Raw genomic sequence first — 15,154 nt, 5'->3', positions numbered from 1 at the left:
AAATCATTTCTGTCCAAGGAGAACAATCTCTCCTAACAGCTAAAGTCTGTCACTTCTTGAACAATTCTGGCAAATCTCTGCTTCTCTGGTAGGCTTTAACATCCATCCAGTGAACTTACAGTACAAACTAATTTATAGATTTATCCACATGATACATGTGTCTTTATGAATGGCTGCAAAAGATGCTCTAGTACTTAGAACAGGTGAGATCTATTGATGTTTAAATACTGGCTGCAACAGTCATCCAGAAATAGACAAAAAAAACTGGAGCTAATGTCTAACCACTGATTTGAAAAAAATATTTCCTTAACTTTTATACTTGACATCTCTATTCATAAAACAAGGATCCTGTAATCTTCAATTTTCATGGTTGTAATTTGGACAGTAACATGTACAATGTAAACTGGGCAGTAACTTGTACAATATAATCTGCATACGAATGGCAACCATACTGGGGAGAGAAATAACAAAACAAAAGGTGGAAGAACTTGACCAAGTTCATGTCCTGGGGCATCCCAAAGCATTTTATTGCCAATCAAATTCTTCATAAGTGCAGTTAGCACTGCAGTATAGAAATACATGAACCAAAAGCAAAGTTCCACAAATTCCAATGGTGCAAATTTTAAAAAACACATACCTTGGCTCCACAGTCAGCTTGCTGTTTCACACAAAAGCCTATGAAGATTGGATCTGCAACTTTAACAAGAATATTGTCCACACAATACACATGAACATAAGCAATGCCTCGATCTTCCATATCCTCCACAATCTTCTGATTTCCAAGGGCACGGTAAAGGCCCCCATTTCCGTCTGTGAAACCAGATAATTTATGAATATCAACAGTCTTGAAACATTTAAACTGCAGCAAGCTTCAAATTCTGTTTAATTTTGAACCAATTTGTTCAAATTTGAAAATGTCAGACATTATTAATCAACCAAAAAGGTAAGAATGTTGTAGACTTTATCATCAGCCATTCGGCAATGCCACTAAATTACTGCTTTCAGTGTTGTACAGTGTTGCAGGCTTAACTGCAAATATCTAGCTATACAGTTTGTAAAGTAAAGAATTAAAAAAAAGGCAGAAAAAGTCACTAAAAGCACTGATCACTTCATGATAATCACCTCATATTTTCTAGCAGGTACAGCAAGTAATTCCAAAAAAAAGTAGAATCATTTAAAGAAAACTGTACTAAAAAGGTCAAGTAATATTCATATTTGCTTCCCCAAATTTCTTCAATATGTGATTAGTATTATTTTTAAGAAAATGTTCCCACCATTAGCCGGGAACAGCTGAGTGGACAAAACCAAGTAAGATGCAATTTGTGGTGGGGGAGGTGAAATCATCTTCTTGACAAATTGGAATTCTTTCTTAATTGTAAATCAGAATATGTTAAGGAACCAATGGATTTGGGGAGACAAATGGAAAAGTAGTCAAAACTTGTGCACTGGTGCAAAAAAACATCCAAAATAAAAGGTTAATGTAGTATTGGCCTTTAAACCTCAACGGCTGGAATACAAATGGGAAGTAAGAAAGACTTCATTTGCAGAGATTTTTAAATAAACTCAATTATCAAATATCATAATGAATTTGGGCAATAAATGCAAGGAAACATTATCTCTTGAAAGACTACGCAGATTCCTCAGGAAGAAACCCAAGGGCTAAATTATAAGGCAAGTTTGAATTTAGAAGGACAAGGGAAGACATTGTTGAGGTGCTTAAAAATGGAATTCGAAAGGGTGAATACTGAAGAATCCTCTCAAGTGGAGGCAATATAGAATAAGGGAGCATGAAGTAAAATGAAAAAATACCACTAGTACAAATTTGAAACCACCTTCAAAATGCTGTGGATGACAACCCAACTGAAAATTTTAAGACAGCTTTTACCATACAATATTTTCAAGAGACATAATTAAAGCAGGTAAATGTAGTTGAGATACAGATCACCCATGATCTAATTAAGTGGCAGAATTGGCATGACTCTAGTCCTATTTTCCCCAATTATATATCAAGTAGCAATTTCTTATAATTTTGACTTCTACTTTAAGACCCCCTGATAAATTTCAAAAGTGCTAAATTAACAAGGAGGCTCAATGAAGGAAATGCAGTTAAAATTGTACATCAAGAATTAAAAGCAGCATAGCAACATGCATAAAAAGCTGGTTAAGTGAGATGAAACAAGAGCCGTGCCAAGCAACTGGAGGGAAGCGTGTATTGGTGTTTTGCAGAGGTCAGGTTGGTAAAAGATTTCAAGGAGGTGTAGAGATGGACAGGCACAAGGCAGATGAAACTTAACACAAAAATACCAAGTGTTACATTTCCAATGGAAGAATGGAGGGAGGTAATAAGCATTAAAGGGCATAGTTTGAAAAGGTGTACAGGAAAAGAGCAATAAATCGTTGAAAGAATCAGAGCAGGTTGAGAAAGCAGGTTAAGCAGAGAGGATCCTGGGCTTCATAAATAGGGGCACTGAGTGCAAGAGCAAGAAAGTCATGAAGAATCTCTACCAGACATTGGCTCAGCTGTAACTGAAATAAGGTGTACAGGATTTTTGTTATATGGATAGACTGGGAAAGCTGCACTGTTAACCTTAAAAAAGTTGAGAATGGAATTTGGAGGAATTTAAAAATCATAAAGGGTCTAGACGGAGTAAAAAGAGGGAAACTGTTCCAGTCGCAGAGGATATAGAAGGCAGGCAACTGGGAAAAGAACCTAAAGTGACAAGGATTTTGTTTTAAGAAAGTACAAGCAGTTGGATAATAGAATACATGCCAGGAGGAATAATAGAGGCAGATTCAATCATGATGTCAAAAGGGAACTGGATAGGTACTTGAAAGGAAAAATTTGCAAGACTATGGACAGACATTTTGGCTGGATTACTCTCGTAAAGAGCTAGCTTAGGCTTGATGGTCAAATGCTGTAACCAGCGATTATTTTTATTTGAAAAGAAAGTAATAGGTGCCATGAGTTGCATTTTAGAAATGGAAGATGACCTGCATCCTTGAAAGGAAACAATTGGGTTTGTTTGGGCAAGGAGGATGGGCAGATGAAGTCAGGTATACATTCATGATCTGATGATCTGCACCAGATGGCTAGCAGTAATATCAATTCAAAAAAACCAACCTGGTGCCATTGCAATTTTACTTTTTCCTTCAAGGATGGCCTTCCCATCAAAAGTCATAGCTGGCAACATTCCTTGTTGGAAAAGGATGATATTTTCCTTCTGTAGACCAAAGTAATTGTTTTTAACAAAAAACTCATTTGTAGAATCCATTGTCCGACCACTAGTCATGATATACCTAAAGAGATTCAAAAACAAAAAGATTTAAAAGGCAAATAAAGCAACAAATCAAAATCTAAGCTGTTGGATCAATTTAAAAATGATTTTGGCAGAAGTGCATGTCATACACTAACTGTATCAAGTCAAGTAGGAAAATGGTAGAGGTACTACAAAAATAAAGATTTGATGAAAACAATAAAAAAGTTACTTGTGTAAAAACCAAACTCTCTCTAGAAAATTCTAGGATGTTGATATACACTGTATAAAACTAGTTATTCCTACAAGAAACATCAGTTTTAAAAACAAGGACCAGGGTGCCACCTGGTGGAGAAATAATCTATTGTTAATAAATAGACAATAAAAGATGTTCACATTTTTTAGTTCACCGAATGAATGCTGTGTATAGCATTAGTGCCTAGTCTAGTGACCCAACAAGGAAGAAAACAAATGTTAAAAACAGAAATTTGCAATAAAGTTGATTTGAAACCTCAGAATTTTCACCCGAATCATTCACATAAAATTTACCTGCACATTTCTTGACTGCAACTACGTGAAGTTGTTGAGTCATTGCTGTGCTGACTCCCAGGAAACAAGGCAATTTCGATGGCAGCCAAAGTACAGCAACACAAAATGAGTCAGAGGTGAGAGAAACAGAGGAGAGGATACATGATGCTTTCCTTGTGTGTTCAGGCACACCCCAGATAAAGGACTGGTGTAATTGAGCCTTATGTGGTGAGTGGCCCCAAACTGCTACAATCATGGGTTCATCAGGGGTTTATGATGGCAGCACTTTCAACAGATGCATAATATAGAAATGCTGTGATCTTTCTTGATGCTCGTGAACAAAAATGGAACCACAGAAATTGAGTCTGGCAGAAACAATGGAAAAAATATTGATGTTCCAACGAGCACCCGTTAATTTGAGTTTCTTTGCTTACTTCCTGCAGGGTTTACTCTTCCAATAGCAAGCGAGAAGGTACAGATCATAAAGATTCAGATTCATAGTTATCTAGCACAATTACAAGCCCTTCAGCCCAATTCATCCATGCAACCAAGATGCCTATCTACATTAATCCCACTTGCCTGCATTTGGCCCACATTCCTCTGAACAATTCCTATCCACGTACCTGTCCAAATATCTTTTACATGTTGTACTGGTATCTGCCTCTACCACCTCCTATGGCAGCTCGTTTCATATACCTACCACCTTCTATGTAGAAAAACTTGCCCCTCAGATCCCCTTTAAATTTTTCCCCTCTCACCTCAAACTTATGCTATAGACTCCCCTACCCTGGGGGAAAAAACTGTGACTATCCCCATAATTTTATAAATATCTGCAAGGTCATTTCTCAGCCTCCTTCGCTCCAAGAAAAACAGGCCAGCATCTCCATTCTCTCGTTACAACTCAAGCCGTCCAGTTCAGGAAACATTCCTGTGAATCTTTTCTGCATCCTCTCTTTCTTGATCACATCCTTCCCGTAGTGTGATGACCAGAACTGCACCTTACCAATCTGTCAGTAAGTACAAATGGCTCCTGCACACTGGATGATGCCACTAGTTGCATGTCTGATACCAAACAAATGTCAGGTGTGCCAATTGTGACTGGAAATGCCTAGGCCAATTTCCTAATGGTCATTAACCATCCCAAAATGAATGCCAGTACAATCTTGCATGCACAAAACAGCTTCTTATGTGCAAATTGTGCAGAAAAATCTTGCACAAGTGGGTCCAATTTCTAAACTCTAAACTTTTATTTGTGCAGACTTGACTGATGAATAACAATTATATTACACTGGGTTAAGCTGTTGGTAAACATTGATAAACAATCTGCTCCCAAAGAAACTCAAATAATTGCAAGTCCACAGCTTTACTATCAATATCATCTATTCAACAGCCTCTTCCACTTACCTGTAATGCCAAAATTCCCCAAGAAACTTCTATCCTAAACCCAAGCCTTTTTCTCCTGATTTCTTTTCCCTCAAGCCCTCTCCAAACTCATTCTCAGTTTACTCCTGTCCTAATAAACTGACAACCACCTTTCCTTCATAATTTCCTAAGTAGTTCTATTACTTCAGATGCTGTCCAACTTCATTTTCCAAACTGGTGTTATTCCCTCTCCTTAAAATTGCCACCTGTAACCTTAGAACTTCATCTCTATTTAACTTTCTCTCCAAAAAAAAGTCTTGTTGCCGCCAACATCAATGGTCAACTTCACTGCAGCCCTAATATTTAAATCTCTCCATTTAGATTGATACAGTACATAAACAGTCCAAGTTATATGACACCCTCTGTAACTACTACCATGGAACACCATCCATAGCTCTATAACACTAAACCATATAATTCTCCTCCATTGTACGTTGTCCAGCTCAGTGGAACCGTCCTCATTTTTTTCCCCTACTTTTATCAATCCTAGCACAGCAACAGCATATCCAGCAATGACTTCCCTTCCTGCTTTGGAGTTACCAATGATCCAAGCTTGTCCCTTCATCTACATGCATAGTAGCCTCAGATATGCATAGTAACTTCAGATCATAATCCTCATATTTTGATTATAATGAGTTATGCCTTAGGTCATTTTCCTCAACTCTACAGTAATTGTTGCCACAGCATTCATCAAACATCCATCTCTAGATGAGGCATAATTTCCTTTAATTAAGCATTTTGGAGACTGCAGCAATCCTGTTTGGCCCTCGAGTTCTAGCTCCCAGATTGCCTGCAACCACAGGTACCTATTTCAGCTTCTTACTCTTCAGCCTGTCCCAAAGACAACCCAGCATCATCTCTAACGTAATGTCTGCTTCTGGCCATACATATGAAACCCAATGTCAAAGTCAACATCCATGCCTTTAGCACTCCAATCATGTTTCTTCTAATGCTCACTTGCCTGCCCTCCCATCCATTAAAATTCAGCACGGCCCTTTGCTCATTGACTGACAGTGTTTTTCAATTCCTAACGAGAGAAAGGAAAGACGAATATTGCTTATTTTAACAAAGATTTTGGTGGTGTCGCATAGGGTATCTGTGCTGTTTTCACTACATACAGATGTTGCACACTTATAAGAAGCATAGTCTTAACTTTAGCTGACAGCATAAAGTTGGAAGACAAGGAAAATGACCAGGGAAAATAACACTAAATTAAGTGCTGATGACACATTTAGATGAAAAGAAACAATAAAAAAGCAATATTATTTAAAAGGAAAGATGGTTACAGCTACTGAGAGGTTTGAATATAATATTTTGGAAAAACAAGGATGTAAGTACAGCCATCAGAAAGAGAAATTGAGTTTTGTAAATAGCAAGTGTTCAGAAATAATGATGCATCTGTGCAAACATCATGTATTGTCAAGAGCATTTTAAGTAGTTTTAGGTACCCCCTTAATAGATAGAAAGCACCTATGATAGATGATCTCATAGATAAAAACTATAAGGAAACCAGAAGGAAATTACATATGCCATGAGAAGGTCCAGTTCTTTTAAATAATGAAGAATTTAGATAAAATGAAAGAAGAGCATCTTCAGTTTGGGCAATTAGTTATGAGAATCAATTTAAAACAGGCACCAATGGAAATGAGAAGTGGGTTGAGATTAAGTTTCTTTTAAAATGCAGCATAATGATGGCACATGGAACATTTTGGCACAGGAAGTGATTTCTGGTTGAATCACTCTACTTTTTGAGAAAAATTAAAGCCAAGAAATTCAGGGGATTGAGGCAAGAGTATATTAATAAAGTCAGTAAAAATAATGCCTCTGGCTGTCCTCATCTCTGCAGCCTAAGATCTGTGCATAACAAATGGATGGTAGGCTCCACTTTCAAACTTGGATTTCTCATTTGTGGTACATCTTTGTGCAGGACTGTCAAATCCATAATATCTTAAGGATCAGAGCCAACTATACATCTCAATATACCTACTTTTCCTAGAACCATGACAAAGTTTTCCTTTAATATAGAGTTGCAGAACATCAAGAACTATTGATTCCATTGCCTGGAGTATGAGTGGGAACAGCCAAGGTTACAAAAACAGCATAACTAAAATAAATCCTATGAAGGAGGACCTGCGGAGATGAAAATTAAATGCAGACTTTGCCAGTCTTAACTGAATGCAAGAAAGCATTTTATGAGAGATCCCCAAATGAATTAGAAGATACAATCCTAGGAATACAAATAGACAATTCTGCTAGTTAAAGTATTTTCAAAAATTAACAGAATGAGATTAACTCAGATCCTTAATTTAAAAATCAGTACGCATCTTGTAGAGTTGGGAGTTGGAGTGAGATTTGGAGCGGGACCTTTGAAAAGAGGTGAGTCTTTGTGTGTGTGCTTCTGAGTTTCACCTTGCAGAAGCCTAAATGAGGCACATTTGCAAATTGTTACCAGTTGATTGGCTGATTAACAGAAGCAAATAAAAGGAAGGAAGGTATAAGCAGAGTGGCTATTGGGTGAGTGAGCTAGTGTTAGAGTGGGGAATGAGGCTTTGGCTCAAGAGGCTTAGAAGAGGCAAAGGTAAGTCTCTGGTAAGTTTCTTGCTTGCTTTGGTGTTTCCTTTAGTACTAGGCTGGAGTAGTTAGAGTGGCTCCAGGGTCAGTGGTGTAGTCCTAGGTGTGTTCATCTTGTGAGATGTGGGAGTTACGGGAGACATCCCATCTCCCTGATAACTACATATGCATGAGGTGCATCCAGCTGCAGCTCCTTACAGATAGTGTTAAGGAACTAGAGCTGCAGCTGGATGACCTTTGGCTCCTACAGAATAACAAGGAGTTCATAGATAAGAGCTACAGGGAGGCAGTCACTCCCAAGCTGCAGGAGGCTGGGTGACTGTCAGGAGAAGGATGGAGAATAGGCAGGTATTACAGAGTACCCCTATACCTGTTATGGAGGTATACCTCCATAACAGGTATACCGCTTTGGATACTGTTGGAGGGGGGAACCTACCAGGGGAAAGCTGCAGTGACCAGGTCTCTAGCACTGAGCCTGGTTGTGTGGTGCAGAATGGAAGGGGGGAGAAGAGGAGAGCAATAATGATAGGGGATTCGATAGTAAGGGGGGAAGACAGGAGATTCTGTGGATGTGAAAGAGACTCCTGGGTGGTATGTTGCCTCCTGGGTGCCAGGATCAGGGATGTCCCAGATCAGGTCCACAGCATTCTGAAGGGGGAGGGTGAACAGCCAGAGGTCGTGGTACATATTGATACCAATGACATAGGAAGAGAGATGAGGTCCTGAAGTGGGAATATAGAGAGCTAGGTAGGAAGCTGAAAAGCAGGATCTCAAGGGTAGTAATCTCTGGATTGCTGCCTGTGCCAAACACCAGTATGGATAAGAATAGGTTGATCTGGCAGATGAATGTGTGGCTGAGGAGTTGGTGCAGGGAACAGGGTTTCAGATTTCTTGATCATTGGAATCTCTTCTGGGGAAGGTATGACCTGTACAAAAAGACACCTGAACTGGAGGGGGACTAATATTCTTGCAGGCAGGTTTGCTAGAACTGTTGGGGGAGTGTTTAAGCTAGTTTGGCAGGTGAATGGGAACCAGAGTGAGAGGTCAGAGGTTGATGCATTTAGTGTACAAGTAGATGCAGAATGTAGAGAGACTGAGGAAGGACAGACAGTTGAAAGGGCAAAATTGCAGTCAGTTGGATGGGCTGAAGTGTGTCCACTTTAATGTGAGAAGTATCAGAAACAAGGGTGATGAACTTAGAGCATGGGTAAGTACATGGAACCATGACGTGGTGGCCATTAGAGAGGCTTGGCTGTCACAAGGGCAGGAATGGCTGCTGGATATTCTGGGGTTTAGATGTTTCAAAAGGGACAGGGAAGGAGGTAAGAGGTGGGGGAGTGGCTTTGCTGATCAGGGACAGTAGCACAGCTGGAGAAAGGGAGGATGTCCTGGGGGGATCATCTACTGAGTCAGTGTGGGTGGAAATCAGAAACAGGAAGGGAGCAATTACTCTATTGGGAGTATTCTACAGACCCCCAGTAGCAGCAGAGACATTGAGGAGGCAGATTTTGGAGAAGTCCAAAAATAACAAGGTTGTTGTCATGGGTGATTTCAACTTCCCTAATATTGATTGGCACCTCCTTGGTGTAAAGGGGATAGATGGGGCAGAGTTTGTTAGGTGTCTCCAGGAAGGATTCCTGACACAGTATGTGGACAGGCTGACTAGAGAGAGGCCATTCTGGACCTGGTCAGAGCCTGATCAGGTTTCTGATCTCTCTGTGGGAGAGCATTTTGGAGACTGACTATAACTTTTGACCTTTACCATAGCCTTGGAGAAGGATAGGAGCAGACGAAATGGGGAAGTATTTAATTGAGGGAGGGGAAATTATGATGCTATTAAGCAGGAACTTGGGAGCATAAATTGGGAACAGATATTCTTGGAAGTGCACAATGGAAATGGAGGTTGTTTAGGGAGTACTTACATGGGCTTTTGGATAGGTTTGTCCCATTGAGGCAGAGTAAGGACGGTAGAGTGAAGGATCAGTGGTTGACAAGAGATGAAGAATATCTTGTCAGGAGGAAGAAAGAAGCTTGCCTAAGGTTTAGAAAGCATAGATCAGACAGGGCTCTTGAGAATTATAACGTAGCCAGGAGGGAGCTTAAGAATGGCCTTAGGAGAGCTAGAAGGGGACATGAGAAGGCCTTGGCGAGTAGGATTAAGGAAAACCCCAAGGCATTCTACATGTATGTAATAATATGAGGATGACTAGAGTGAGGGTAGGACCGATCAGGGATAAAAGAGGAAACTTGTGCCTAGAATTGCAAGAGGTAGGGGAGGTCCTTAATGAATACTTTGCTTCAGTATTCACCAGTGAGAGAGACCTTGATGTTTGAGGATGGCATACAACAGGCTGATACACTAGGGCATGTCGACATGAGGAAAGAGGATGTGCTGGAACTATTGAGAAACGGGATAGATATGTCACCAGGGCCGGACAGGATATATCCAAGGTTATTATGGGAAGCAAAGGAAGAGATTGCTGCACCTTTGGCGACAGGAGATGACAGCAGATCACTGCCAGATGATTGGAGGATAGCAAATGTTCTTTGATTTAAGAAAGGGAGTAGAGAAACCCTGGGAATTACAGACCAATGAGTCTTACTTCAGTGGTGGGCAAATTACTAGAGGAGATTCTTAGAGACAGGATTTATGGGCATTTGGAGAAGCATAGGCTGATTAGGGACAGTCAGCATAGCTTTGAGGGGCAGGTCGTGCATCATGAGCCTGACTGAATTCTTTGAGGATGTGACAAAGCACATTGATGAAGATAGAGCAGTGGATATGGATTTTAGTAAGGTGTTTGATAAGGTTCCTCATTGAAGTCTGATTCAAAGTCAGGAGGCAAAGAATCCAGGGAAACTTAGCTGTGTGGATTCAGAATTGGCTCGCTCCTAGAAGACAGAGGGTGGTGGTAGATGGAGTGCATTCTGCCTGGAGGTTGGTGACCAGTGGTGTTCTGCAGGGATCTGTTCTGGGACCCTTGCTCTTTGTGATTTTTATAAATGACTTGGATGAGCATGTGGAAGGGTGGGTTAATAAGTTGCTGATGACACGAAGGTTGGTGGTGTTGTGGATAGTGTAGAAGGTTGCTGTAGATTACAAGACATTGATAGGATGCAGAGCTGGGCTGAGAAGTGGCAGATGGAGTTCAACCCAGAAAAGTATGAAGTGATACACTTTGGATGATTGAATTTGAAGGCAGAAAATGTTAATGGCAGGACTCTTAGCAGTGTGGAGGAACAGGAGGATCTTGGGGTCCACATCTATAGATCCCTCAAGGTTGCTGCACAGGTCAACAGAGTTGTTAAGAAGACGTATGGTGTGTTGGCCTTCATTAGTCAGGGTACTGAGTTCAAGAGCAGTGAGGTAATCTTGCAGCTTTATAGAACTCTGGTTAGACCACACTTGGGAGTATTGTGTTCAGTTCTGATTGCCTCATTAAAGGAAGGATGTGGAAGCTTTAGAGGGTGAAGAGGAGATTTACCAGGATGCTGCCTGGATTGGAGAGCATGTCTTAGGAGGATAGGTTGAGTGAGCTAGGGCTTTTCTCTTTGGAGTGAAGGAAGATGAAAGGTGACTTGATAGAGGTGTACAAGATGATATGAGGCACAGATCGAGTGGATCGTCAGACATTTTTCTCAGCATGAAAATGGCTAACACAAGGGGGCATAATTTTAAGGTGATTGGAGGAAGGTATAAGGGGGATGTCAGAGGTAATTTTTTGTTTAAAAACACTGATGGGTGTGTGGAAGTTGTGGGGGCAGGTGCATTAGGGACATTTAAGAGACTCTTAGATAGCCATATGAATGACAGAGAAATGGAAGGCTAAGTGAGAGGGAAGGGTTAGATAGATCTTAGACCAGGATGAAATGTCAGCACATCATTGTGGGTCAAAGGGCCTGTATTGTGCTGTAATGTTGTATCTAATAAAATTGGGTAGGGGAAGTGAACTTCATAGCAGTTTCATAAGCGGGGGGGGGGGGGGGGGGGGGGGGGGGAGAAACTGGATGTAGAAGGTAGGAGGTTTATTAAACAAACATGGAAGGCAAAGGAAAGAACGGGCGGGGGGGGGGAAGGAAAAAGGGTTTTGCTTGTACCTAATTGTTCGTACTTTAATTCAAGAAACTTTGGGGATAAAGGTAAATGTATTGAGGGCACAGAAACTTGTGGCCAAATGAAATAGTGACTTCAACTGAAAAGAGGCTTCAGGTTAATATTCCTGGTTATAGAATTTTCACTCGAGATAGATGGGGGAGTGAATGAAAGATAAAGCAGAAGGAAAATAGCAAATAGTCAAGGAAAAATTGGAGCTATGAAGGGAGATGCAACAGATAAATCAACAGATTGAGGCCATACAAATTGAATTGAGAAACAAAAACAAGGCCAATCACACTTATGCCCTCTGACAATCAAGCTGGTTAGGAGAGCAAATATGTAGGTAAAATTAAGGTTCATGGAACTGGAGGATGAATAGAGATGTTGACAATGAAGAAAGAATGTGTAGTACTGAAAAATGTTAGAGCAGACATATTGGGGGGGGGGGGGGGGGTGCTGACATTTTTGGAAGTGGCTAAATCAACAAATTAGTAAATGTATATTGCAGGATTTAAGAGAACCTGGGGGGAATTAATACAGACTCTAACCACAATTTTTCCCCAAGGTACTTTGGCCACATGTAGGGTACTGTTTCTTTAAAAGAAAGTTAAGGATTGAATAATTATAGGCCAGAAAACCTAATGTTGCAATGAGTAAACAGTTGGAAAAAATTTAAACTGATGGTATAAATCAACATTTATTAAAGCAAAGGATTGGATTGATCAAGGACATCAGCAAGAAGTGGTTAAAACAAAATCATGTCTAATTGACAATTGACCTTTTTGAGGAGGTAACAAGGACTGTTAATGAGGAGAATATTAAATGTGATAGATTTTAATGAACAGTTTGTCAAAACCCCTCAACACAGATTGTGGCTGATGGTGAAGAAACAAACTCCAGACTACAGGAAGACATCAACAGACTGGTTAAGTGAACACAAAAGTAACAAATGGAATTCCTCTTAGGAGGTACAAACTAATACATTCAGGAGGGCAAAAAGCAAGAAGATACACATTAAATGGTAGAATACCAAGTGGTACTGAGGAACTGAGAAATCTTAGAGTGCAGAACAAGAAAAGAGTGACAAAGGATGCCTGTATTCTAAATCTTGATCAATTACAGACAGGGAGGTCACGCTTTCTGAATAAAAGATTAATTGGGCCACAGCTGAAGTACTACATACATCTGGCCACCACACTACAAGGATAATGTGAAAGCACTTGAGAGGGTGCTACCAGGGCAGCAGAATTAGTTCTGAAGACAGAATCCAGGCTGGGGTTATTTTCTTTGGAACAAGGGAAATTGAAGGAAGTGTCTCTTTCTCCAAAGAAAGCAACCTCAGCCTGGACAGGCATATACCTTGAGAGGTCTTGACAGGGAAAATTGAAAAGTCCCATTTTCCTAAGAGATCAATGACTGGGGACATAAATTTATACTAATTGTTCAGAAGAGAGGGAGTTGAGAAGAAAAATTATTTCATACAATAAGAGGTAGGGGCTAGACCCACTATCTCAAAAGGGTGGTAGGAGCAGAAATCCTCTCTCATTTAGAGTACCTGGATGAGCCATAACATGCAGACCAATAGCTGAGAAGTGGAATTACCCCAAATTCCATTTTGGCCAGCATACACACAATAACCCCAACAGCCTTCTCCAGTGCCATTAATTTCTGAGATTCTGGAGTCATACACTTTAGTCTTTAAAGTAATGAGCATACAAATTTATGCATTACTGTAGTTTTTCTATAACATCTACTACTTTGCTTTCAGGAACTGCAAAACTAGAAATTATGTATGAAAAAAATCACTGTTTTCCTTGAGAGTTTGGCTGAATTCCAGTCTTCAACTCTAAGGTGTTTGAGATGTGCTTCTTGTGCCAATACACTTGGACAAACCACTTTTTTCTTGGGAAAAAAATGCTCCTCTATTTGATTCCTGAGTAAGCTACATGACTACAGAGAAAGTTAAAACTCACTTTATGACACGAGGTAGGGCTCACCTACACAAGTGGTCTCAAACACACAAGACAAAAGGTAACCAAGTGTAAAGAAATCTCAAATGTAATTTATGGTATTTCATCCTCATGTTCGATTTAACTTTATTGGCCCATCTGATCAATGGCAATAGTAATTAACAGGTTACCCAGAATTAAAGTAGCAAGTTATTATTTGTAATAAGTAAATAAAATTTGGACTGCAGGTCATTCTCAATTAATCCCCTTTTTAAAAAGGAGTGTGCCCTCTTATGCAAATATCCCCAAAACTTTGCAATAGGCACACATTTCCTTATTTTCCCTAAATTAAGAAATTGTAGATGCTGTTATTCTGAAACAATGAGAAATGCTGGGGAAAAACTCAGCTAGTCAGATGCTGCCTGACATAGAGTATTTCTAGTACTTTCTCTTTTTATTTCTTATTTTCCTCAATCATTTCATCAGATAAAGTAGGAACAAAACTCAGGTCAAAATTTGGCCCAGGACAAATCCCAGGTATGTTTGACATGCGTTTGACATCACTCAACAGGCCTTTCCTCCATAACCTCCCACCATTAGAGTGTGCAGATCATGGGACAAGAGAGCTGAGGAGCAGACTGTAGTGGCTGCAGAGTGGATCACAGAGGGGAGGGTCAGATAACAGATTGAGACCTTGGGAAGGGGTGAGGTTTAAGGCCCCTTGAGTGAGAGACTGATTGAGGGATGATAAATGATCACTAAAAGTCAAAAGGTTAAATAATCACCCTCCTTGAACTCTTTGGCTGTGGTGATGCAAGACCAGGCTCTTAACCAATGCCAAGGCTTTGCCCTCAGACCTAAAGAATAAACTTCACTTGTTTAAAATCTCATTCAAATAGATAAATGTATAAAGGTGGCTAAAAGTACTAAAGTGAATAGAAATACTGACCATGGAATTGTGCACTTATGTCCAAATTGCTCCGAAGCCAATTGCTGAAGTTTCAAAATGCGTTCGGCTTGAATTTGAAAGAGGGTTTTTTGCGACAATAAACCAACATTGTACATTCCTTTAGGAGAGGTTACTCCGAGACGGGTTCCCTGTCCGCCAGCCAAAAGCAGCACAGCTACTTTACTTTGTGAGATTTGAAGGAGGCCTGAGAAAGTAAGTTAAAAGATTTTGTTAGTATTTGGTTTGTACATAAAATATTTTTAACAAGCTTCAGAATATGCACATTTACTGCTTAAAGTTACCTCAGAACCTGAAGGAAAATGCACATAAAACTGGTAAAAGCAAAAAAGGATGAAATATAGCAGGCAGAGCCAAACAGTTTTGG

General features: G+C 40.0%; 1 protein-coding gene across 2 annotated transcripts in view; it reads right to left on the bottom strand.

The window, feature by feature from the left end:
• Positions 1-15,154, bottom strand: part of uap1 (UDP-N-acetylglucosamine pyrophosphorylase 1) — a 45,867-nt gene that overhangs the window by 19,543 nt on the left and 11,170 nt on the right. For both annotated transcript variants that reach the window (XM_052013147.1, XM_052013146.1), the window contains exons 2-4: positions 14,770-14,974; positions 3,122-3,297; positions 638-810 (exon numbers count right to left, since the gene is read on the bottom strand). In XM_052013147.1, coding sequence (XP_051869107.1) covers positions 638-810; positions 3,122-3,297; positions 14,770-14,974 — 554 coding nt within the window. The remainder of the gene's footprint in view (positions 1-637; positions 811-3,121; positions 3,298-14,769; positions 14,975-15,154) is intronic.

Source organism: Pristis pectinata, chromosome 3, assembly GCF_009764475.1.
Source record: "Pristis pectinata isolate sPriPec2 chromosome 3, sPriPec2.1.pri, whole genome shotgun sequence".
In the NCBI taxonomy this organism is placed as follows: domain Eukaryota; kingdom Metazoa; phylum Chordata; class Chondrichthyes; order Rhinopristiformes; family Pristidae; genus Pristis; species Pristis pectinata.
Note: the sequence above shows the minus strand (reverse complement) of the source record. Positions and strands in the feature narration are given on the sequence as shown.